Source organism: Akebia trifoliata, chromosome 3, assembly GCF_017979445.1.
Source record: "Akebia trifoliata isolate Shusen 1 chromosome 3, ASM1797944v1, whole genome shotgun sequence".
Classification (NCBI taxonomy): domain Eukaryota; kingdom Viridiplantae; phylum Streptophyta; class Magnoliopsida; order Ranunculales; family Lardizabalaceae; genus Akebia; species Akebia trifoliata.
Genome location: NC_141377.1, coordinates 42,847,077 through 42,871,179, shown reverse-complemented (window position 1 = coordinate 42,871,179; position 24,103 = coordinate 42,847,077). Strand labels below are relative to the sequence as shown.

The following is a 24,103-nucleotide window of genomic DNA, read 5'->3' as shown; positions in this document are numbered from 1 at the left end:
CAGATCATAAATAATGTCTATTTTTAAAATGAAAATGATTTTATGATTAAATTCTGACTGAAATCAGTAAAAATTGAAAATTAGAGGAAGCTCAATGAGACTATAAAAAAATTATAATTTTAAAATTGGTATTTTGGATGAGTTAGTGAGGAAACTAATCCATAAATGGTAAATTAACGTATCCAAGCCTAAGTTCGTATAGTATATTTTATCTAACAAATACAGCATAAAGATTATCGTAAAAAAACAAGGAATTAAACTCTTTGAAAAAGTTTTTTCATAAATGGGTTGATTCATTTGAGAGTTGAGAAAAAGATTTGTGTACATTTTTTATGAGTTTTTATTAGAAAAAAATAGAGGAGATAAAGTTGAAGACTTTGATGAGTTTTTATTATAATATATATATATATATATATATATATATATATATATATTATAATAGATACTTCGGATTAGTTCGGTTCTATTATACCCCTAATCTGGAACCGAACAAAATCAATCGGATTTTTTAATATACAATCCGTACCCGAACCAAGCCATACTCAATCCGAACCAAGCCAATCCAAAAGCTTCAGATTGGTTCGGTTCTCGGATTTACCCAATCCAATGTGCACCCCAAGGAGTTATACATAGTTAAGCTGGGATCCGACCCACTTCATCAAGTTTATAATATTAAAGCAATGTCCAATTGAGCTATATCTTTTACTCACTAAACAGGTAAGTAGATGTTTTTGGGTTCCTCGAATTTTTTGCTAGGAAGGAGGTATACCAGTGAGCAGACATCCGAGGGTACCTCTTCCTACTCTTGTCTTTGAAATCGACTCCATAAAGACCATAATGAGAAGAGTAACCAGATGTCAACTCAAAACAGTCAACGAATGACCACACGAAGTAACCTTTGGCATTTGATCCTTTCCTGCACGTTAATGTCATTCACAAGTAAGGCTTGGTGTCTTAGACAGAATATAGGTGGGTGAGTTGGCCCCATTCACTGGGCCACCCATCCCAGAAAAAAAACAAGGGCTAGGGGGGCATAACATTGCACTTAAAAGTAGGGTCATGTTCATAATTCTCAAACCCATAAAACCTGGGCCGCTTTGGAGCTCGCATCTCTCCCAGGAAAAAATATAGAGCCTAAACTTTCTCCGTATGGCTTATAAATATCATGTTAGACAATTCCGTGTAGCTTATATATATCATGACAATCCAACAGTAAAATGAATTGCAAAAACTTGGAACCAATCTCACAAATTTCAATAAATTATAGAATTCATATTTATTTGAAGTTTAAAATCATAGAATTGCAAAAACTTCGGGTTAACTCTTTTTATAAAAAAATAATATAAGAACGGACTTATATTTTACTTTCAAACGATCATGGTAAGAATGTTTTAATGTAAACTTAGATTGTCCAAAATGTTTCAGAATGGCCCGCTAAGTTTATTTCAAGCTCTATATTGACATAGATCTGGGCTGTACCCACAGTTGACAAACTCAACGATGGCCATCGTGGAAACAAAAAATATAAGAAGAAAAATGAAAAACATCCATAGCACACAAGATTTATGTGATACGTTGATGATCTTCAATTATATAAGCAAAGATTACCATATGGGCAAAGATTTCAAAATGCAATAAACAACCCAGCTCCTACTAGCTCTCCCCCCCCCCCCCCCCCCTCCCTCCCTCCCTCCTCCTCTTCTTAAGAACCGCACGTGCAAGTTCCCCCACATGGCTCAAGTGGCGAAGGCCCTTTCCTTCGCGCTTGGTAAGTGCTTCGCTGTAGCCAAGCTTACTGCTAGCCTATCGGCTAGAGCCAAGCTTCAACCGCAACTGCTTCTCACTTCTGACCGCCTTATTCCGTCACCCGAGATCTAAGTCAGCACCAGCCTCAATTACATTGATCCTCGCGGCTGGTACGCCTTGGAAGCAAGCTACCGAAAGCTTCTGGTGACTCACTTCTACGCCTGGCCCGGCACCTATCCTATCAGCTTGGAAGCAAGCTACTTTTTGCCTATCTCACCCAGCAAACTACAGAGCAAATGTAGGCCCCCCCTGACTACATGCAACTACAATATAAAGAAGTAGGCCCCCCAATCAAGGGGCCGAAGCGCGTCAGGTTGTTGTGCGTAGAGGGGGCCTACTGATATCCCCGAAGATTAATAAGAATAGCAATAACTCTAGCTGTCTTAGGAGATTATTAGCAAAAGGGTGAGAGTACCTTATGGATAGAAACAAGCTTTTAATGTAACTCTGTAAATACTCTATTCTTCTAGTGTCATTGCGAGCAGTGCCATTGGCTGAGTCGTCAATAGTCGTCAAATATCCTGATTTCAAGCATCAGCCAATACATGTCAAACTATAATCTATAATCTAAATTGCTTATTTCATGATTTATGAAAACTAAAGATTTTTGGGGCAGCAGAAATTATTGTTATTTATTTTTTTCAACAAAAAAACAAAAAACACAACTCTAGGAGTACCATTTTCATGGATGAAAACTGCAGGATTTTGGTATTTTAGTTTGACATATTCCAGCAATCTTTGTAGTCCCCAAGGAATTATGAGCATCCCGTCAGTTTTCAGCCTAGTAAACTCCTGGCCAGGAGTCCAATTCTTGTGTTAGTAAATTCCACTACATTGTAACAAGTGCTCCATTTTAATAACTTACCATTGCATTCAGCTCCATTGGATCTGCACCAAAAGCATGAAAACCACCGTTGATAAGCCATAAAAAATAAATACAAGTAACACAAGCAAATTACAATCACCAGTTCGCTGGGCTCATTAGAAGCATTCCAACAAATGTGATCGAACAATGTTTACTAGGTTTGTTTAGTCGAAATGTATCATTTCTAGATTGCTTTTTGTGGCAATTTTGAAACAAAGCTGAGAATGTGAAGAATGTGAGAATATACATTCCAAGGATGCACCATATGGCATGAGCCCAGTCAAGAAAAAAAAATTGTGATTTTGTCCGGAAATCTTACACGTATCACCTCAAGATAAGTGTTATCTGATCGAATCCCAAGATCCCAAGAAGAAAGATAGTATGTGCACAACAAGACCCATTTTAGAAGTCCGGATACTTATGGAAAGATTGTCGATGGAAATGTTGAGCAATCCTAAGTGACAATTTCGTTACGGATATAGAAAGAGATCAAAGAGAATTCCTCATAGATCATGGAAAACAATGTGATTAAGCTCAGTTAAGGAAGAATCCTACAATAAGGAACCTAGGATAACAATTGTAGAAGTTTATATATAACAGGGTATCAAATTTGTGCAAGAGTGACTACTAAATTGCTCCCTAACTTCAGCAATGGAATGTTCCTGACACCCAACTGCAAGAACAAAGTCATTATAAAAAAAAAATTAAGAGAAAAAGGAAAGAAAAGAATAAAACCAAGTGCAAATAAATAATTGCAACCAGGTGAAAGAAGCTGGCAAGGATGTGGTAGTAGAAAACAGTGGTAGAAAAAACAAAGCAGTTTGGGACCCCAAGATCAAGAATCACTAGTTCCCCAAGGAGGCCTTCCTCTCAAATGTTGATTTTATTGAGTATAAGCTTTCTACATTCGGGGCTGAAGGGCATTATGTTCATTGATTACTTCAGGCTTTATTTAAAGAATGGAAAAATTAGCATTGTATCCTAAGCTGTCCTTGGCCATTGGCTCTCAATCTTAATTTGAGAAGAAGTACTCCTCTCAAATTTTATTATTATTTTTTTTTTTTTTGTTGAAAAAACCAGCAAATTAGCTTACCTACTTTTGCCGAGATATCTCCCATGAAGTCTCTGTCATACATATCCAAGGTTCTAGGGAAGTCTTGCACATTCATCACGGTATAATGATTAAGGCCAATAAAATCAAATGAGCCCTTCAATTGCTTCAATTCATTCTCGGTAAAAACTGGCAATCGAGATCCGACAATCTTCCTCATAGTAGCAGGGTAGTTCCCATATACAATGGGGTCCAAGTACCTGGTTCAATGAAAATAGAACCATCCAAAGGCATTGGTTGTTGAATGTAATATTTGTCTTAACTTAAGATACAAAAATTTTAAAGGTACAAAGGAAACCTAAGCTGCTTCAGGATCAACATGCGTACCAACCAAGGTGAAAATCAAGCACTCTTTGTGTTGCAGAGACATCCTGGGGTGAATCAGTCATGGGTTCCAACCAAAATGCTAGAAGTGTTATTCCTATCTGCCCTCTTTGCTTTTCCTACAAATGAAACCATTTGTATCAGCAGCCACATGAATCAAACATCGAGTCTATTAATCAGACACAAAATTTTAGAATAAAGTTGAAGAAGAGATGAAGGTTTAGTCTTTAAAAGAAATGCAGACAAAACCAAAATTGCGGGTCATCCCTTTCTCATCCTGTAATAATAGAAATTACATGCCTACAAAAGAATCACGTCTAAGGCCTTCAACCTATAATTCAGTTTGTTGACATATTGCAATGCAACTGTGGGGTCATGGGTTCAATTCCAGCTTACGCACACACACAAACACAAAGGTTCAGGAGGTGAAGAGTGACAATGATGGAACCTGGTACTTTGTTCTGTATAGATGAGATGCTGCTGCATGTGACAATAAGATATTGTGAGTGGCAAGGTATGGTTCTGTTGTTGAGTCCCCGCCATTTAAACAATTGACGCCGAACGGATAAGAGCAACGCTCTGGTGGAATGATGCCAACATCGTTACCCATGACTGTTTGTACATTGGGTTCACTGAAAGTGGTCCAGAATTTCACCCGGTCACCATATTCTTTGAAACAGACATCTGCATATGCGGTGAAATCCCCACTGCAACAGAAACTACGTCACATATGAATATTTTTTTCAACCACGCTCAGAACTCAAGCAAATGTGGTTTACTAGGTGAGTACTTGAATAAATAATTACATGAACTTTCGGCTTATGTATCCTGCATATTCATCTTGCAACGCCTGGGGAATATCGAACTGGTTGAGAGTAACGTGAGGCTCGATTCCTGTTTTGCAAAATTGGTCAGTTTTCCTTAGTACCAACACGTAAATCATTATCTTTTGTTGGAAATGTCTCAAATAAAAATTTGTTTATGTTTATGTTTACATATTATTTTGGTTAAAAACATTTATATGAACCACTTCTGGAAAGGTGATTCAGATTCCTCCTCGAATAAAGGAGGTTGTGGATTCAAACCTTGTTACACAATTATGTGTATGAAGATCTATGACTCTCATAAAGTTGTGAATTTGAGATCAATGATATGATCATCATCACTATTCACAATCAAATCTTATCAAATCATGATGTCAAATCCAATGGGTCTGGCGGATCCACTTGTCTGCAAAAATAAAAAATCCTTTTTTTTTTTTTGGCCTTCAATTAGGCCTTTCAGAAAATTTATTACTCTTAAGGTTTTGCCATTGTGGCCCAAAAGTTAAAAGTTTTGCAATTGTTCATACCTCTTAAGAAAAGTTCAAAACATATCAAAAAGACATCGTTTTTCTATATCTATAGAAAAAAATCCTCCATTTTTCATTGAAATTTTTTTACACCTCCTCTGTTATCTCAAAAACTCAAGTTTCCCTTTGTTCTATATTTTTAGTATTTTATTTGTGTGGACATTCAAAACACTAGGATTATGCATCTTACTTCTCAATTGGCTATGCAAACCAATAAAGGACAACAGAATGAAAATATAGGCCCAATTGAATTCAGAGTTAATGTCGCCATGGACACTTCTATAATAGGATGCCATCCACCATCTTCAAGAAGAGGTATTTGTCGTGTGTCTTTGAATCATTGAAATATGCATAATTATAGTTTGATAACTAATTTCCAACATCTTTTGGGGTAAATTCTCTGTTTCCCAATAAGAAAAACAAATTGAAGCAAAACTATTAATTTCCCAAGAAAAGCTAGTAAGTTTCTGGAATGTGATTCCGATAAGAAAATAAGAAACAGAGTGAATGATCAAAAACCAAATAAATTACCGTAGCTGAGAAGCTCATTGATGAGATTATTATAGTAATCCAAGCCTTTTGGGTTGACAGCTCCATGCCCATCTGTAAGCAACAATGGAAGAATAATTCAAGTTTCTGATTGGAACACTAATGTGGATTAATAAACAATCACTTAATTTCAGGATGGGAAGGTTTATATAAAGAGGCATACCAGGAATGAGTCTAGGCCAGGAGATGGAGAATTTGTATGCATCTAGACCCATCTCGTGCATCAGCTTCACATCTTCCTGTCATGGACGTACAGTTTATGTTCTTTAAAGTTTACAACAAAAAAATAATAACAGTAGAAATGTCCTAAAATCAAAAAGAATTAGTCTAGATTTGGCTGAGATTGGATGAGAGATATGGCTTTTCTAGGGAGTTGGTGAGGCAGAAATCCTAAGTTAAAGTTCATAAATTTATTATAGCATTTCTTGAGATTTAAAAAAAATAAAATAAAATAAGTCTGATTTAGGCTATGAAATCTAATAGAGATAAGTTATCGAGGATAGAGATAAAGTGTATGCATTAAAAATCATCATGAATCTTGAATATTTATATTTGCATCAATTATGGAATTGATTGATTGTCTTTTCGTATAAGTAGATTATTTTAAATCTATATAAATCTGAATGATGCAATCATCATCCAAGAACTATCAATAAAGTTGTATTCGTCAAAATCTAAAGGGCCCAACATGGTAATCCAATGAAACTTCATTCAACAAGTTAGTATCAAATCATCCAACATTTATCATGTATGTATGATCCTACTGAATCTACGTAAAATGAGTTGGTAGGTTCATATAGTGTCCCAATCAGTTGGTTCTTACTGAGTCCTTTCAGGTAGATTCAATAAGATTCTATCGAGTCTCAATGAAAATTTTCAGAATCTTCCCACCCAACAAAAAATTAATCTTTTCTTAAGTGGTTGTGGCGAGTAATTTCATTATTTATTAGAAACTAAGGTTGGAAGTGAGTGAGGTAGGAAATTAAATGGGTGCAAATAGTCTGCCCCAAAAGTATATGATTCATGTGCATTTCTAGAAGTTCTCTAGGGATTGGTTTTACAGGGAATCTTAAAAAACGAACAGCAGAGATGGAAAGAAAATTACAGGTTTTCTAATGGATCAATGTAGATTTCTTGGGAAGGACTCATGATATCAGCCGTTCATTGGAGACAAATATTCATTAGTACGAAATCTCTGATTTTTCATGGATAATAATAACTAGTGAAAGAGATGGATATAAACCTTGTATTTGTGATATTGATCTGATGCGATGTCTCCCGTACTCTTATCTGCAATCTTTCCTGCAGATATATAAGTTTTGATCGATTTTATCACAATCGATCGAGTCGGAAATCAGAAAGGGAAAGTGGATTTGTGGGTGACTCACCAGCATGAGCGTAAGTATCCCAAATGCTGGGTTTTCTTCCATCCTCTGCAGCTGCTCCTTCGACCTGCAGTGCTACCAACAAACACATCTCATCAACACTTCTCTACTTCTACCAAACATTCATGGATGGATGGATGGATGAATCAGAAAGAGACGAGACCTGATAAGCAGAGGAACCAGCACCAAAAGCGAAGCCTGGAGGAAAATCAAGTCGATTCATACCAGTATCGGCATCATCACGTACAGAAGTAGCATCAGCTATGATTATAATTACTAGTGATGATAGATGGAAGAAAATGGCGGTGAGACTTGATGATCTCATCTTCTCTGGCTTTCAAGCTCTACGGTGGTGGTGTGAATGAGTGAGAGCGAGCTCGCACGCTGATGACATTATAAGGAGCTGTCGCTATTGCAATTCATGCCCGGTCAACGGTAGGTGAGAAAATAGCAAATAAACTATCAAAGAGAAATGCTAAATGGACGCTGTTTTTTCTGTTTTTTTTTTTCAACGTCATGCCATATGACTAGTTGGCTCACAGCCCAATAATCGTTGGCCCACATTGACAACCCAAAGAGTTGAAAATAGGCAATAATTGAACACCCAACTTTAAAAATAAAATTTAATGTTAAAAAATAATAATAATAATAATAAATTTTTTTTTTTTTTTTTTTTTTTTTTTTTTTATTAAAGGTTCATATAATTTTTGTCTTCTACAATTCCATTACATGGGATCGTGTTTTTAAATGTTGCAAGGTAATCAAATCAGAAAATTTGCTTTTTTATTATTATGGATAAGAGAGAGACAGGGGCATTTCGAGCGTTGGTCAAAAACATCCTTTTAACATCACTCAATGTCAAAATTAATCTCTTTTGACACCTATTTTCAAGTCCAACAAACAACTTGAGATTTGAAAACTATATATTCCACATGTCCTTGGAAATTGTGTCAGAGAATAAGACGTATTGTAAAATTGTATCATGTTATAGTATCTCATCACAAATGGAACATATTCTATCTGCTTGATAATCCAATTAGTAAACTAGTTTGTACATAAACTATTCCTTAACCCCATCTCTCTTTATAATATTTTTCGAGTACCCACCTAGCCTACCATTTTCTCAACTTCTTCACATACCTAACTTTTTCAATGATGTGATTGTAATCATTTTCGATTATCATGAATGACGAATGGAGAATTATACACTCTTAATTTTAAATATTTAGATGTATTTATCGATGATTTATAACAATAAATGACAAAAGCAAACTCGAGATTCTAAAATTGTTGAAGATTTTGTCATAACTTTTGTTTTACGTGTTTGGTTCGCCCTATAATACATGCATGTTGAGTACTTAGTTAAGATCTATCCAATACCAAAATCAGAAAAAATTTGAATTACATTTACAACGTTGAGTTCACCTCTTTTTATTATTGAGTTCAACAATTTTAGCATCAAGTTCAACATTTTTTTCTATTATGGCCCTGAACACTTTTTATTGTCAAGTTCAATGTTTTTTTTTAATTGTCAATATCAACGTAATGTCTAGTTCAACATTTTTATTATTAAAATAAACATTTTTTTATTATTGAGTTCAACAACTTTATCGTTGAACTCAACCTTTTAAAAAAAATGCTTATCTCAACAGTAAAAATGTTGATCTCGACGATAGAATTGTCTAACTCTACAATAAAAGTATTGAACTCGATAATAAAAAAAAGTGGTGAACTTGAGTACTCAACAATAAAAGGGTAGTGAACTGGATACTCTAGATGTGATTCAATTTTTATTCTTTTTGTTTAAATTTTTTTCAACTTCGATATTTGATAGATCTTCTCAAAATACCTAAAACACATATATTATAATTGTGTAGTGGATCCTCAAATTAAAAGTTATGATGAAATCTTTAAAAAAAATTAGACTTCCAATTTCGTTTATCCTTTTGTTATAAATTGAAAAAATACATCTAAATGTTAAAAATTAGGAGTCCTTTTCCAATCCGTCATTCATGATGAAAAATCATCGAAAATGATTATATTTTCTATTGAAAAACTTATAGGTATTTGAAGAAGATAAAAAAAATGTTTGAGTACTCCAAAAATATTATTAGGAGAGATGAGGTTGACAAACCTTTTAGATATAAAAAAAAAAAAAATACTAAATGGATTATCAAGCTATCCTCCGAAAGTTAAGGACTACTTTGAAAGAAACTCCTTCCACAAGGTTTATTAAGTAATTTTTTTCATTATAAAATGTGGGAAATTACAGTTTTTTTTATTATTTTAATTTCCTTCCATCTTAGTCGTGACTAGGGGTGCAACTTGGTCCAATTCAAACCAAGAACCGAATCAAACCGATGGCTTTGGGTTGGTAAGGTTCGGTTCATGACAAGTTGCGGTTTAATTCTGGATTAAGAAAATGGAGAACCAATCAATTTGATTCAATTCTTGATCCAAGGCTTGTATAGAACCAAACCAAATCAAGAACGCAACTTATAATGACTTACTACCTTTTTAATGATTATTTAGCACATAAATTTATTACTTTATTTTATAGATAAATGAATGACATTTATTTAAGAATCACTTAATGACTTATTATATAAAATTTCATATTCATTATTATTATTTATTTATTTTCACTAAATATGTGTTGTTTTCAAGCAGAATTATAAGACATTCGCAACCCATAGAACCGATCCGAACCAACACAACCTTAGATTGTTTAGGTTGGTTCGATTCTATGGGTATTTGGTTCAGTTTTGGTTCTTATTTAGTAGAACCGACCTATATTGGTTTGATTCCAATTTTCCCACAAATCGAACCAAGTTACACCCCTAGTCGTGACTATTTCGTGAGCCGACCAAGATTAGAAAAATCTAAATAAAAGCATAATTAAGGTAATATAATATTGATTGCATGTGGACCAATACCAAGCAAAGTAAGAGAATTCATGTTTGAGAAAAATATATTTGCTGTAATGAGATGGGATTCCTTAGAAATCGAGGAATACTTCTCATAACAACCGTTGGATCCTAGAAAGGAGTTTTTAATTTGCAGAATCTACATTCAATCATAAAAAGGTGTTCACTCGACGACAAAGTCTTATCATCGTCTTTGTCCCGTTCTTTTATTTAATTTCATATAAAGTATATTTTATCAGAAATTTAACTTTGAACATGTTTTCTTTATCTTAGCTTCGTCTTTTCTCGAGTCATTACTTGTTTGTTTAGTAAATTGGCCCCGCAAATTTTTTATGATTTTTAACTCAATTTCTTAATGTTGCCAAGTGATCAATTTCGTTTGTACCTACGCGCTATGTATTTATAATAAGAAAAAAATTACTTAATGCATCCAAGGAAGTGTTGGTTTATGACCTAACTTGAGTGTTTTGGATGTGTCTTGTAGTGGTGCAACTTAATTCGGTTCAAACCGAGAATTGATCCAATTCGTGAATTTTGAATTGGATTGGTTCAATTTTAATTAAGGGCAATTTAATTTCGGATTAAAAAAAATAAGAACCGATGAATTCGATTCGATTTTCGATTCAGGATTTGTACATAACCGAACTAAGTTACTATTTATAAAAATAAAAATGTAAATTTTTTTTCAAATCTAACCCTCGTCTCGTCTCGTCTCGTCTCTACGGTTGTGCCACCGGCCGATTGATCTCTCTCTCGTCTCTGCGAGCTGCGCCACCAGCTCATCTCTCTCTCGTCTCTACGACTGCGCCATCGGCTCATCTCTTTCTTTGCAGTTGCGACCTCTGTCTGCAATCTGTGACCTCCGACTACAACATGCGATTTGCGACTACGACCGACTGGTTCATATTTCTTTCTTTCTCTCTCTCTCTCTCTCTTGCAAAACAAGCTAACAGATGAGGGAATTTCTGCTCTTGGCAACCCATGGAACCTCTCTTGCAAAACAAACTAACAGATGAAGGAATTTCTGCTCTTGGTAACCCATGGAACCGAACCAAATCAAATTGAATTAAGGTCGGTTTGGATTGGTTCAGTTCTAGACCAATTCGGTTCGGTTTTGATTCTCATAAGATGAAACCGATCTTGGTCGGTTCGATTCTGGTTTTGCTCTAAATCGAACCAACCCGAACCAAGTTGCACCCCTAGTATCTTGTAGTCGGGGGTGTGGTGGTGGACAAACCCCCAATCATCCGTTTTAAGTGGCATTTTCATAATTAATAATATATGTTTTGTTTTATGATGTTATATATATTTCAAGTTCATAAACTCTAAAAATATTATATTTTCGTAATTTTCATTAATAAAGAATTATCATCATAGCCTATAGACACGACTAATTTTATCAAATCACGTAAATCTCGTGTTCTTTGTTTTCTCCATTTTAATCTTCATAATGTATAAATCTTGATCGGTCATTAGAAGTTTTTCCACAACAGGAAGAGTTTTCTTTCTAAATCCCCTAATTTGCTACAATAATTACTTGATGATCTATTTAGCGAATTTTTTTTCTTTCTTAATGCTTCCAGACCCCCCCTATCCATTGATGATTCAAATTATCAAAATCAAGAATTCAAATCATTGAGATTGACCTCTGTTCTAATCATTAAGATAACCTTTTACAACCGTCCTGATCATCGATCACAATGATTGAACATGAATCATCAAGATCAATATTCAAATTGTTAGAAAGATAAAAGAAAACTAACAGTACACCACAAGAACATGGATCAAAACCTTCAAGGGTAATTCTGAGGCATTCTCTTGGTTTGGTGAAAATTAGAGTACCTCACCGTTTCTTCAACCTGATGACATAACCGTTGTCTTCAGTTTTAATTACCTAAGAGACCAACTTAAAATGGCCATAACTGGTGGACAGGGAACTCATATGTTCACTCACAATTCCACTCGTGCTAACACGAAATCCAATGATTGGGATAAGAGATGTATCCCAATAATACATCACATTTCTAAGTTTAATTCAATCATTGGATTTCATGTTTACACAGTCAAAATTATAAGTGAACGTACGAGTTTCCCAACCTGGCCCTATGTAGGTTAAAACCTATGGAACATCTTCATGCTTGTTATCTTCAACCTCTTGGCAAAAACAAATGATTTTTTCTTTCCAAAAACCTACTGACTTCAATCTCCTCCAAAACCTTATCTTGCTCTTAAGGAGAGAATCTTTCTGTTGAAGACAGTAATGGTTACCTCTAAGCTCCACCAAAATCTGGAGGTGTTCTTCAAAATTACCGAAATGTGGGGTTACAAAAATCTTAAACAATAACAATTTCTACTTATGACGTGTTTCTATAATACAATGATGTGTAGTCATTATTATAAGTTCGGGTGTAGTCATATTATAAAGGTGTGGTAGCATTACACCCATTAAAATGTTATATAACTATGTGTGGAGGAGTGTGCAGTGGAAGTTATACATAGTTACAGCTCTAACTCATGATAAGATAATTTACATGTTAGTTCAGAGTTTCACTTCCAACATCAGGAACATCAAGTAAATCAAGTTGTTTTCATAGAAGTTCTACTATAGCATTTTAGAAGAGCTGCTCTACATGCCGAGGAAACCATTTTAGCTGAGTTAAAATAAAGAAAATAAAACCAAAGCGAATATGGTGGATCAATATATATATATATATATATATATATATATATATATATGGGTAGTGTTCAAGGGCAAACTTTTTAGCAAACTTTTTGGCAAAACATTTTTCAAAACATGGGTTAGAGGTTTTGGAATGGGCTGATTTTTTGGTGAGGATGATCTCTACGGTGAGGAGATCATTCTCACCAAAAATCAGCCCATTCCAAAACTTCTAACCCCATCAAAAACAGTTTACAAAACATGGACGGTCCACGATGTTTCAGCTTGTAAACATGGGTTAGAAGTTTTAGAATGGGCTGATTTTTGGTGATGATGATCTCCTCACCATAGAGATCATCCTCACAAAAAATCAGCCCAATCCAAAACCTCTAACTCATGTTTTGAAAAATGTTTTGCCAAAAAGTTGGCCATTGAACGCCCCCCTATATATATATGGTAAGCTGGGATCCGACCCACTTCATCAAGTTTATAATATTAAAGCAATGTCCAATTGAGCAATATCTTTTACTCACTAAACAGGTAAGTAGATGTTTTTGGTTTCCTCGAATTTTTTGCTAGGAAGGAGGTATACCAGTGAGCAGACATCCGAGGGTACCTCTTCCTACTCTTGTCTTTGAAATCGATTCCATAAAGACCATAATGAGAAGTGTAACCAGATATCAACTCAAAACAGTCAACGAATGACCACACGAAGTAACCTTTGGCATTTGATCCTTTCCTGCACGTTAATGTCATTCAAGTAAGGCTTGGTGTCTTAGACAGAATATAGTTGGGTGAGTTGGCCCCATTCACCTGGGGCCACCCATCCCAGAAAAAAGACAAGGGCTAGGGGCAGGGGGGCATAACATTGCACTTAAAAGTAGGGTCATGTTCATAATTCTCAAACCCATAAAACCTGGGCCAGGCTAGGGCTTTGTAGCTCGCATCTCTCCCAGGAAAATATAGAGCCTAAACTTTCTCCGTATGGCTTATAAATATCATGTTAGACAATTCCGTGTAGCTTATATATATCATGACAATCCAACAATAAAATGAATTGCAAAAACTTGGAACCAATCTCACAAATTTCAATAAATTATAGAATTCATATTTATTTGAAGTTTAAAATTATAGAATTGCAAAAACTTTGGGTTAACACTTTTTATAAAAAAATAATATAAGAACGGACTTATATTTTACTTTCAAACGATCATGGTAAGAATGTTTTAACGTGCAAGTTCCCCCACATGGCTCAAGTGGCGAAAGCCCTTTCCTTCGTGCTTGGTAAGTGCTTCGCTGTAGCCAAGCTTACTGCTAGCCTATCGGCTAGAACCAAGCTTCAACCGCAACTGCTTGTCACTTCTGACCGCCTTATTCCATCACCCAAGATCTAAGTCAGCACCAGCCTCAATTACATTGATCCTCGCGGCCAGGCCACTTTGGAAGCAAGCTACTTTTCGCCTATCTCACCCAGCAAACTACGGAACAAATGTAGGCCCCCCCTGACTACACTGCAACTACACTATAAAGAAGTAGGCCCCCCAATCAGGGGGCCGAAGCGCATCAGGTTGTTGTGTGTAGAGGGGCCCTACTGATATCCCCGAAGATTAATAGAAAAAAGCAAATAACTCTAGCTGTCTTAGGAGATTATTAGCAAAAGGATGAGAGTACCTTATGGATAGAAGCAAGCTTTTAATGTAACTCTGTAAATACTCCATTCTTCTTGTGTCATTGCGAGCTGTGCCATTGGATGAGTCATCAATAGTCGTCAAATATCCTGATTTCAAGCATCAGCCAATACATATCAAACTATAATCTATAATCTAAATTGCTTATTTCATGATTTATGAAAACTAAAGATTTTTGGGGCAGCAGAAATTATTGTTATTTATTTTTTTCAACAAAAAAACAAAAAACACGACTCTAGGAGTACCATTTTCATGGATGAAAACTGCAGGATTTTGGTATTTTAGTTTGACATATTCCAGCAATCTTTGTAGTCCCCAAGGAATTATGAGCATCCCGTCAGTTTTCAGCCTAGTAAACTCCTGACCAGGAGTCCAATTCTTGTGTTAGTAAATTCCACTACATTGTAACAAGTGCTCCATTTTAATAACTTACCATTGTATTCAGCTCCATTGGATCTGCACCAAAAGCATGAAAACCACCGTTGATAAGCCATAAAAAATAAATACAAGTAACACAAGCAAATTACAATCACCAGTTTGCTGGGCTCATTAGAAGCATTCTAACAAATGTGATCGAACAATGTTTACTAGGTTCGTTTAGTCTTTCTAGATTGCTTTTTGTGGAAATTTTGAAACAAAGCTGAGAATGTGAAGAATGCGAGAATATACATTCCGAGGATGCACCATATGGCATGAGCCCAGTCGAGAAAAAAAAATTGTGATTTTGTCCGGAAATCTTACACGTGTCACCTCAAGATAAGTGTTATCTGATCGAATCCCAAGATCCGAAGAAGAAAGATAGTATGTGCACAACAAGACCCATTTTAGAAGTCCGGATACTTATGGAAAGATTGTCAATGGAAATGTTGAGCGATCCTAAGTGACAATTTAGTTACTGATATAGAAAGAGATCAAAGAGAATTCCTCATAGATCATGGAAAACAATGTGATTAAGCTCAATTAAGGAAGAATCCTACAATAAGGAACCTAGGATAACAATTGTAGAAGTTTATATATAACAGGGTATCAAATTTGTGCAAGAGCAAGATCAAGAATCACTAGTTCCCCAACGAGGCCTTCCTCTCAAATGTTGATTTTATTGAGTATAAGCTTTCTACATTCAGGGCTGATGGGTATTATGTTCATTGATTACTTCAGTTTTTATTTAAAGAATGGAAAAATTAGTATTGTATCCTAAGCCGTCCTTGGCTATTGGCTCTCAATCTTAATTTGAGAGGAAGTATTCTTCTCAAATGTTTTTTTTTTTTTTTTTTTGAGAAAAAACCAGCAAATTAGCTTACCTACTTTTGCTGAGATATCTACCATGAAGTCTCTGTCATACTTATCCAAGGTTCTAGGGAAGTCTTGCACATTCATCACGCTATAATGATTAAGGCCAATAAAATCTAATGAGCCCTTCAATAGCTTCAATTCATTCTCGGTAAAAACTGGCAATCGAGATCCGACAATCTTCCTCATAGTAGCAGGGTAGTTCCCATATACAATGGGGTCCAAGTACCTGGTTCAATGAAAATAGAACCATCCAAAGGCATTGGTTGTTGAATGCAATATTTATCTTAACTTAAGATACAAAATTTTTAAAGGTACAAAGGAAACCTAAGCTGCTTCAGGATCAACATGCGTACCAACCAAGGTGAAAATCAAGCACTCTTTGTGTTGCAGAGACATCCCGGGGTGAATCAGTCATGGGTTCCAACCAAAATGCTAGAAGTGTTATTCCTATCTGCCCTCTTTGCTTTTCCTACAAATGAAACCATTTGTATCAGCAGCCACATGAATCAAACATCGAGTCTATTAATCAGACACAAAATTTTAGAATAAAGTTGAAGAGGAGATGAAGGTTTAGTCTTTAAAAGAAATGCAGACAAAACCAAAATTGCGGGTCATCCCTTTCTCATCCTGTAATAATAGAAATTACATGCATACAAAAGAATCACGTCTAGGGGCTTCAACCTAGAATTCAGTTTGTTGACATATTGCAATGCAACTCTGTGGTCATGGGTTCAATTCCAGCTTACACACACACACAAACACAAAGGTTCAGGAGGTGAAGAGTGACAGTGATGGAACCTGGTACTTTGTTCTGTATAGATGAGATGCTGCTGCATGTGACAATAAGATATTGTGAGTGGCAAGGTATGGTTCTGTTGTTGAGTCCCCGCCATTTGAACAATTGACGCCGAACGGATAAGAGCAACGCTCTGGTGGAATGATGCCAACATCGTTACCCATGATTGTTTGTACATTGGGTTCACTGAAAGTGGTCCAGTATTTCACCCGGTCACCATATTCTTTGAAACAGACATCTGCATATGCAGTGAAATCCCCACTGCAACAGAAATTACGTCACATATGAATATTTTTTTCAACCATACTCAGAACTCAAGCAAATGTGGTTTACTAGGAGTACTTGAATAAATAATTACATGAACTTTCGGCTTATGTATCCTGCATATTCATCTTGCAAAGCCTGGGGAATATCGAACTGGTTGAGAGTAACATGAGGCTCGATTCCTGTTTTGCAAAATTGGTTAGTTTTCCTTAGTACCAACATGTAAATCATTATCTTTTGTTGGAAATGTTTCAAATAAAAATTTGTTTATGTTTATGTTTACATATTATTTTGGTTAAAAACATTTATATGAACCACTTCTGGAAAGATGATTCAGATTCCTCCTCGAATAAAGGAGGCTGTGGATTCAAACCTTGTTACACAATTATGTGTATTAAGATCTCTGACTCTCATAAAGTTGTGAATTTGTGATCAATGATATGATCATCATCACTATTCACAATCAAATCTTATCAAATCATGATGTCAAATCCAATGGGTCTGGCGGATCCACTTGTCTGCAAAAATAAAAAATCCTTTTTTTTTTGGGGGGGGGGGGCTTCAATTAGGCCTTTCTGAAAATTTATTACTGTTAAGGTTTTGCCATTGTGGCTCAAAAGTTGAAAGTTCTTAAGAAAAGTCTCAAAACATATCGAAAAGACATCGTTTTTCTATATCTATAGAAAAAAATCCTCCATTTTTCATTACAACACCTCCTCTGTTATCTCAAAAACTCAAGTTTCCCTTTGTTCTACATTTTTAGTACTTTATTTGTGTGGACATTCAAAACACTAGGATTATGCATCTTACTTCTCAATTGGCTATGCAAACCAATAAAGGACAACAGAATGAAAATATAGGCCCAATTGAATTCAGAGTTAATGTCGCCATGGACACTTCTATAATAGGATGCCATCCACCATCTTCGAGAAGACGTATTTGTCGTGCGTCTTTGAATCATTGAAATATGCATAATTATAGTCTGATAACTAATTTCTAACATCTTTTGTGGTAAATTCTCTGTTTCCCGATAAGAAAAACAAATTGAAGCAAAACTATTAATTTCCCAAGAAAAGCTAGTAAATTTCTGGAATGTGATTCCGATAAGAAAATAAGAAACAGAGTGAATGATCAAAAAGCTGAGAAGCTCATTGATGAGATTATTATAGTAATCCAAGCCTTTTGGGTTGACGTCTCCATGCCCATCTGTAAGCAACAATGGAAGAACAATTCAAGTTTCTGATTGGAACACTAATGTGGATTAATAAACAATCACTTAATTTCAGGATGGGAAGGTTTATATAAAGAGGCATACCAGGAATGAGTCTAGGCCAGGAGATGGAGAATTTGTATGCATCTAGACCCATCTCGTACATCAGCTTCACATCTTCCTATCATGGACATACAGTTTATGTTCTTTAAAGTTTACAACAAAAAAATAATAACAGTAGAAATGTCCTAAAATAAAAAAGAATTAGTCTAGATTTGGCTGAGATTGGATGAGAAATATGGCTTTTCTAAGGAGTAGGTGAGGCTGAAATCCTAAGTTAAAGTTCATAAATTTATTATAGCATTTCTTGGAATTTAAAAAAAAATAAAATAAAATAAGTCTGATTTAGGCTATGAAATCTAATAGAGATAAGTTATCGAGGATAGAGATAAAGTGTATGCATTATAATAACATGAATCTTGAATATTTATATTTGGAATTGATCGTATAAGTAGATTATTTTAAATCTATATAAATCTGAATGATGCAATCATCATCCAAGAACTATCAATAAAGTTGTATTCGTCAAAATCTAAAGGGCCCAACATGGTAATCCAATGAAACTTCATTCAACAAGTTAGTATCAAATCATCCAACATTTATCATGTATGTATGATCCTACTGAATCTACGTAAAATGAGTTGGTAGGTTCATATAGTGTCCCAATCAGTTGGTTCTTACTGAGTCCTTTCAGGTAGATTCAATAAGATTCTATCGAGTCTCAATGAAAATTTTCAGAATCTTCCCACCCAACAAAAAATTAATCTTTTCTTAAGTTGTTGTGGCGAGTAATTTCACTATTTCTTAGAAACTAAGGTTGGAAGTGAGTGAGGTAGGAAATTAAATGGGTGCAAATAGTCTGCCCCAAGAGTATATGATTCATGTGCATTTCTAGAAGTTCTCTAGGGATTGGTTTTACAGGGAATCTTAAAAAACGAACAGCAGAGATGGAAAGAAAATTACAGGTTTTCTAATGGATCAATGTAGATTTCTTGGGAGGGACTCATGATATCAGCCGTTCATTGGAGACAAATATTCATTAGTACGAAATCTCTGATTTTTCATGGATAATAATAACTAGTGAAAGAGATGGATATAAACCTTGTATTTGTGATATTGATCTGATGCGATGTCTCCCGTACTCTTATCTGCAATCTTTCCTGCAGATATATAAGTTTTGATCGATTTTATCACAATCGATCGAGTCCGAAATCAGAAGGAGAAAGTGGATTTGTGGGTGACTCACCAGCATGAGCGTAAGTATCCCAAATGCTGGGTTTTCTTCCATCCTCTGCAGCTGCTCCTTCGACCTGCAGTGCTACCCAACAAACACATCTCATCAACACTTCTCTACTTCTACCAAACATTCATGGATGGATGGATGGATGAATCAGAAAGAGACGAGACCTGATAAGCAGAGGAACCAGCACCAAAAGCGAAGCCTGGAGGAAAATCAAGTCGATTCATACCAGAATTGGCATCATCACGTGCAGAAGTAGCATCAGCTATGATTGTAATTACTAGTGATGATAGATGGAAGAAAATGGCGGTGAGACTTGATGATCTCATCTTCTCTGGCTTTCAAGCTCTACGGTGGTGGTGTGAATGAGTGAGAGCGAGATTGCACGCTGATGACATTATAAGGAGCTGTCGCTATTGTAATTTCATGCCCGTTCAACGGTACGTGAGAAAATAGCAAATAAAATATCAAAGAGAAATGCTAAATGGACGCCGTTTTCTTTTTATTCAACGCCATGACATATGACGTGTTGGCTCACAGCCCAATAATCGTTTGGCATGTGGCGCAATGACATCAGCATGAGGGAGTGAGAGAAAGAACTTCCCTCTCTTGCCGGCTGCTTGCATACGGCTATAATTTTTTAGATTGGATCGTTGGCCCACATTGACAACCCAACAACCCAAGTGGTTAGATTTTACGAATATATACATATATAATCAAAACAAAAAAAAAAAAAATTCTAACTTATCCAAAGAGTTGAAAATGGACCGTACTTGACCACCCAATTTTAATGTTAAAAAATAATTTTTTTTTTTATTTTTATTAAATTCATATAATTTTATCCTCTTCAACTCCATTACATTGGATCGTGTTTTTAAATGTTGCAAGATAATCAAATCAGAAAATTTTCTTTTTTATTATTATGGGTAAGAGAGAGACAAGGGCATCTCGAGCATTGGTCAAAAACATCCTTTTAACATCACTCAATGTCAAAATTAATCTCTTTTGACACGTATTTTCAAGTCCAACCAACAACTTCAAATTTGAAAACTAAATAAAGAGATTCCACATGTCCTTGGAAATTGTGTTAGAGAATAAGACGCATTGTATTAAATTGTATCATGTTACAGTATCTCATCACAAATGGAAGGTTGCGATGGAAGATATTCTATCTGAAATATATATTAATATTTAAAATATAGGAAAAATTATAAATAAATAAAAAATTTACAAAAAGATAACAATTTTGTGAAAATTAGCAAAATGAATCTATTTCGGCCTTTTAAGGGCCAAAATATTTTTTTATTAAAAAAATAAGTTAACAATTGCAACCATTGAATTTTTTATTTTTATTTTTATTTTTTATGACATATTTATGAATGATTTTCAACTATTCTTAATGCTCCAGAATATTTTTGTTTTAATTTTTACAAAACATTTTTTTTATTTTATGATTTCTCCTTTTTTTAACCACGTGTTTGACCCCACATGTAAACGACAAAATAATAGGATAAAATTTACATTTTAATCGTTGATCTCGACTACAAAACAGGCATCTTTTAAAGATAAGACAACACCATACAACGATCATAAACTTTGAAGATTCATCGGAGAAGATGATCGAAATTATTTATTTATTATAATACGCATTCCAAGGAATAGTTAATCATTCTTTATAATACTTATTTTGATGAAGATTTGGTTATCTATTGTAATACGCATCTTGAGGAGTGCGAGATCTAAAATATCCCCCACAGTTTTGATTAGCAAAAACTTGGCCAATAATTTCTTTTTAATGACTTAAATATAGGTGATCTATACAAAATAAGATCTATTACATAACTTAGCATTTACTAATAAAAATATAATTAAAATATTTAAACAGTTTGATTTATCTCAAGCTAGATGACTCAGACAAATCACACCTCAGTTGGATTTTAAAACTATAACCCATGATCCAATGCAATTCTATGTGAGAATAAGATGGTTCAATATATTATGATTTACCTTGATACATATAATTAGAACTTAAAATTTATTATTATTTTTATTTTTTCCAAATTTTGGGGCTATTTGGTCCCTACGAAATGTTTATTTATGAACTAGAGGTCTCGGTAATATAAGGTTTACATAGGAGATCTATTTTATTATTGGTCGATGAATTATGTGATAGAATGCCATTTATTATTGCTCACTAACTTTTTCCTTACAGTGTCACAGGCTCTCCACTGTGCGACACGTGCAGCCTAATGAATGTAGTTTTGTAAATTTGGAGATGCCTTTGTACACACGGGCTAATGTGATTGGCAGATGCCGGATCATGTGAACCCACGTAATCGAATGTACCTGTACTAAGAAAAAGTATAACAATTGTGGGCCTTAAGCTAGGTTTAGGCTTGATCTAAGCCCAACACATTTCTCCTCCATACACAAATGGATTTGCTATGTGGTTTTGAAACTCATGGATGGGTCGATCCCATTTTGAATTAGAACCCTCCATTTGACTCGGCGAAATTTCACCTCAAGGACAAGAACAACAATGATTTTATCCTACAGATTTGAAGTTTGCTAAACAAATTCTAGTCTTTTGTTCCACTTTGTTTAAAGTCAAGTATTTTGTTATTTTCAAGTGATTTCAAAAATAGTTCTCTGTAATTAGCAGGTGAAGGTGGATTTGAGCCATTGTCACCAAAGTCTTTGACTTTATGAAAAAATCGCGCTACTAAATTGAGACTTTAAAAAAAAAAAAAATTAATTACAAATTTTTAATAAGTCGCGACTTTTACAAATATCACAATTAAATCATGAATTTCAAGATTAAATTATGAACTTTGTGATTAAATAAAAAAAAATGAAAGATGACACTGATGCACTAGTGAGAGAATATGACTTTGATGAAGACAATGGTGATCATATTTTACCAGTAAAACATAAGGTAACAAGGATGTAAATGAGGATGACATTGACTTTGACAAGTTGATGAATCCTAACATAGACTTATGATTGTTATCTTTATATATATATATCGAACAATATAAATGTTAACTACACTTTAGACCTATTGTTACTTCTTGTGCATACATAGATGAAATCAATATGGGGTTTGGTAATTGATTATTATAGTTCAATATGAAATTTAATGATATAATTGGTATGAACAATTACATAATCCTTAACCCTAACTTAATTTTTTCCAAATTGTTTTTCAATTTTTTTCCCAATGTTATCAATTTTTTCACTTGTTGACTTATTCCTAAACTCCGACTTGGTAACTTTGATTTGAACCCTAGTTGTGGTTGCAACACTCATAGACCTTAACCAACTTAAAAAATTGACATCTTGAAAGTGAACTAATATATGTACTTTTACTATCTCCATTAGCGATCTTCTAATACTCTTTCTACTTGAGTTCGTATGTATTTTCATGCATCCTCTCACTATCTTTTTTTTTTAATGTGTGTTTACACGGGAAAGTTGGATTCTTAATCCCAAATCTTTGATACTATTGCACACAAACTTCACCTCTCAAAATGCAACATGTTCCATAAGACTGATCAAACTTTGGCTAAACCCTTTTCGGCTCCCACCTTGTATCCAAGTTTGATTGGTCCTTGTGCAAACGTCGACTCGACCAATTTGTATCCTACAACATCAATGATGGTTGTAAATTAGACGGTCAATAATTTTGTTATTTATCACATCCTTTGTAGTTGAGATCAACAATCGAAATGTAAATTTTATCCCGTCATTTTGACGTCTACATGTGGGATCAAACACGTGGTTAAACAAAGAGGAAATCATAAAATTAAAAAAAATAAAAACCTAATAAATTTATTTTTTTTTTTTTTTTCAAAAATTAAAACAAACATATTCTGGAGAATTAAGAACTGTTGAATACAGTTCCTAAACATGTCAGAAAAAAAAAAAAAAAAATTTAATGGCCATTATTGTTAACTTCTTTTTTTAATAAAAAAAAAATAGTTAAAAAAATATTTCGGCCCCTAAAGGGTTGCAAATTACAATTTTTAATTAAAAAAAAAAAAACGGCCCTTAAAGGGTCGAAATAGGTTCGTTTTGCTAATTTTCACAAAATTGTTATCTTTTTGTGATTTTTTTTTTTTAGGTTTTTTTTTTTTATAATTTTCCCTAGAATATATCAATTAGGATGTTCTAATATACTTATATTAGATAATTTTCATGTATCTTGGTTGATGTAGTGTCTATAAATATTCTATTAGGGCTTTTGTAATATTCATCCAAGAATGCTAGATAAAATTTTAGAATTCTACATGATTTCAGAGACTACGTTCTAGTGAGAACTTGATCTTGGTGTGTCTTTCTTCGACGATGACACCATCGACATTGTTGCATCATCGTTAGACCTAGATATCATTTATTTTATTATTTGCTATTATTTTAGATTTTTAGTTTTTCCAATAAAAATCACAACTCCTTTTGTATCTCTACAAATCTCTCAATTCCATACATTCATATTACACAATCACATTTTTTTCTATCTAAAATATCTCAAACGAGAGTTCTTTCATTTAAATTACACAATCGTACTTTTATGCT

At 34.4% G+C, this 24,103-nt stretch overlaps 2 protein-coding genes across 6 annotated transcripts; both read right to left on the bottom strand.

The window, feature by feature from the left end:
* Positions 1–532: 532 nt before the first annotated feature.
* Positions 533–7,840, bottom strand: LOC147407128 (beta-glucosidase 31-like). 5 transcript variants are annotated; one of them, XM_086435526.1, is made up of 13 exons: positions 7,555–7,839; positions 7,395–7,458; positions 7,250–7,308; positions 6,170–6,245; positions 5,989–6,060; positions 4,913–5,000; positions 4,555–4,813; positions 4,110–4,225; positions 3,765–3,982; positions 2,672–2,694; positions 2,484–2,598; positions 2,222–2,327; positions 534–916 (listed from the first exon to the last, which is right to left on the bottom strand). In XM_086435526.1, the coding sequence occupies exons 1-13, from the start codon at positions 7,714–7,716 to the stop codon at positions 703–705; spliced, it is 1,572 nt and encodes a 523-aa protein (XP_086291652.1). In that variant the 5' UTR covers positions 7,717–7,839; the 3' UTR covers positions 534–702. The 5 variants fall into 5 exon arrangements, with proteins under 5 accessions (XP_086291656.1, XP_086291652.1, XP_086291654.1 ...); XM_086435528.1 differs by lacking the exon at positions 534–916 and adding an exon at positions 1,699–2,140 and having other exon boundaries at positions 7,555–7,840; XM_086435529.1 differs by lacking the exon at positions 534–916 and adding an exon at positions 1,699–2,069 and having other exon boundaries at positions 7,555–7,840.
* A 5,565-nt stretch (positions 7,841–13,405) lies between these two features.
* Positions 13,406–19,926, bottom strand: LOC147407127 (beta-glucosidase 31-like). The gene is made up of 13 exons (XM_086435539.1): positions 19,696–19,926; positions 19,535–19,598; positions 19,390–19,448; positions 18,334–18,409; positions 18,156–18,224; positions 17,113–17,203; positions 16,757–17,015; positions 16,312–16,427; positions 15,967–16,184; positions 15,099–15,121; positions 14,911–15,025; positions 14,649–14,754; positions 13,406–13,716 (listed from the first exon to the last, which is right to left on the bottom strand). The coding sequence occupies exons 1-13, from the start codon at positions 19,855–19,857 to the stop codon at positions 13,503–13,505; spliced, it is 1,572 nt and encodes a 523-aa protein (XP_086291665.1). The 5' UTR covers positions 19,858–19,926; the 3' UTR covers positions 13,406–13,502.
* Positions 19,927–24,103: the final 4,177 nt, after the last annotated feature.

Coding starts and splice junctions, on each gene's coding strand:
- LOC147407128 (XM_086435526.1), bottom strand. CDS start 7,716: ATGAGATCATCAAGTCTCACCGCCATTTTCTTCCATCTATCATCACTA. Junction 6,246..7,249: donor ATCAATATCACAAATACAAG/GTTTATATCCAT, acceptor CGTCCATGACAG/GAAGATGTGAAGCTGATGCA. Junction 6,061..6,169: donor CTGGCCTAGACTCATTCCTG/GTATGCCTCTTT, acceptor TGTTGCTTACAG/ATGGGCATGGAGCTGTCAAC.
- LOC147407127 (XM_086435539.1), bottom strand. CDS start 19,857: ATGAGATCATCAAGTCTCACCGCCATTTTCTTCCATCTATCATCACTA. Junction 18,225..18,333: donor CTGGCCTAGACTCATTCCTG/GTATGCCTCTTT, acceptor TGTTGCTTACAG/ATGGGCATGGAGACGTCAAC. Junction 17,204..18,155: donor CATCAATGAGCTTCTCAGCT/TTTTGATCATTC, acceptor AATTTTGCAAAA/CAGGAATCGAGCCTCATGTT.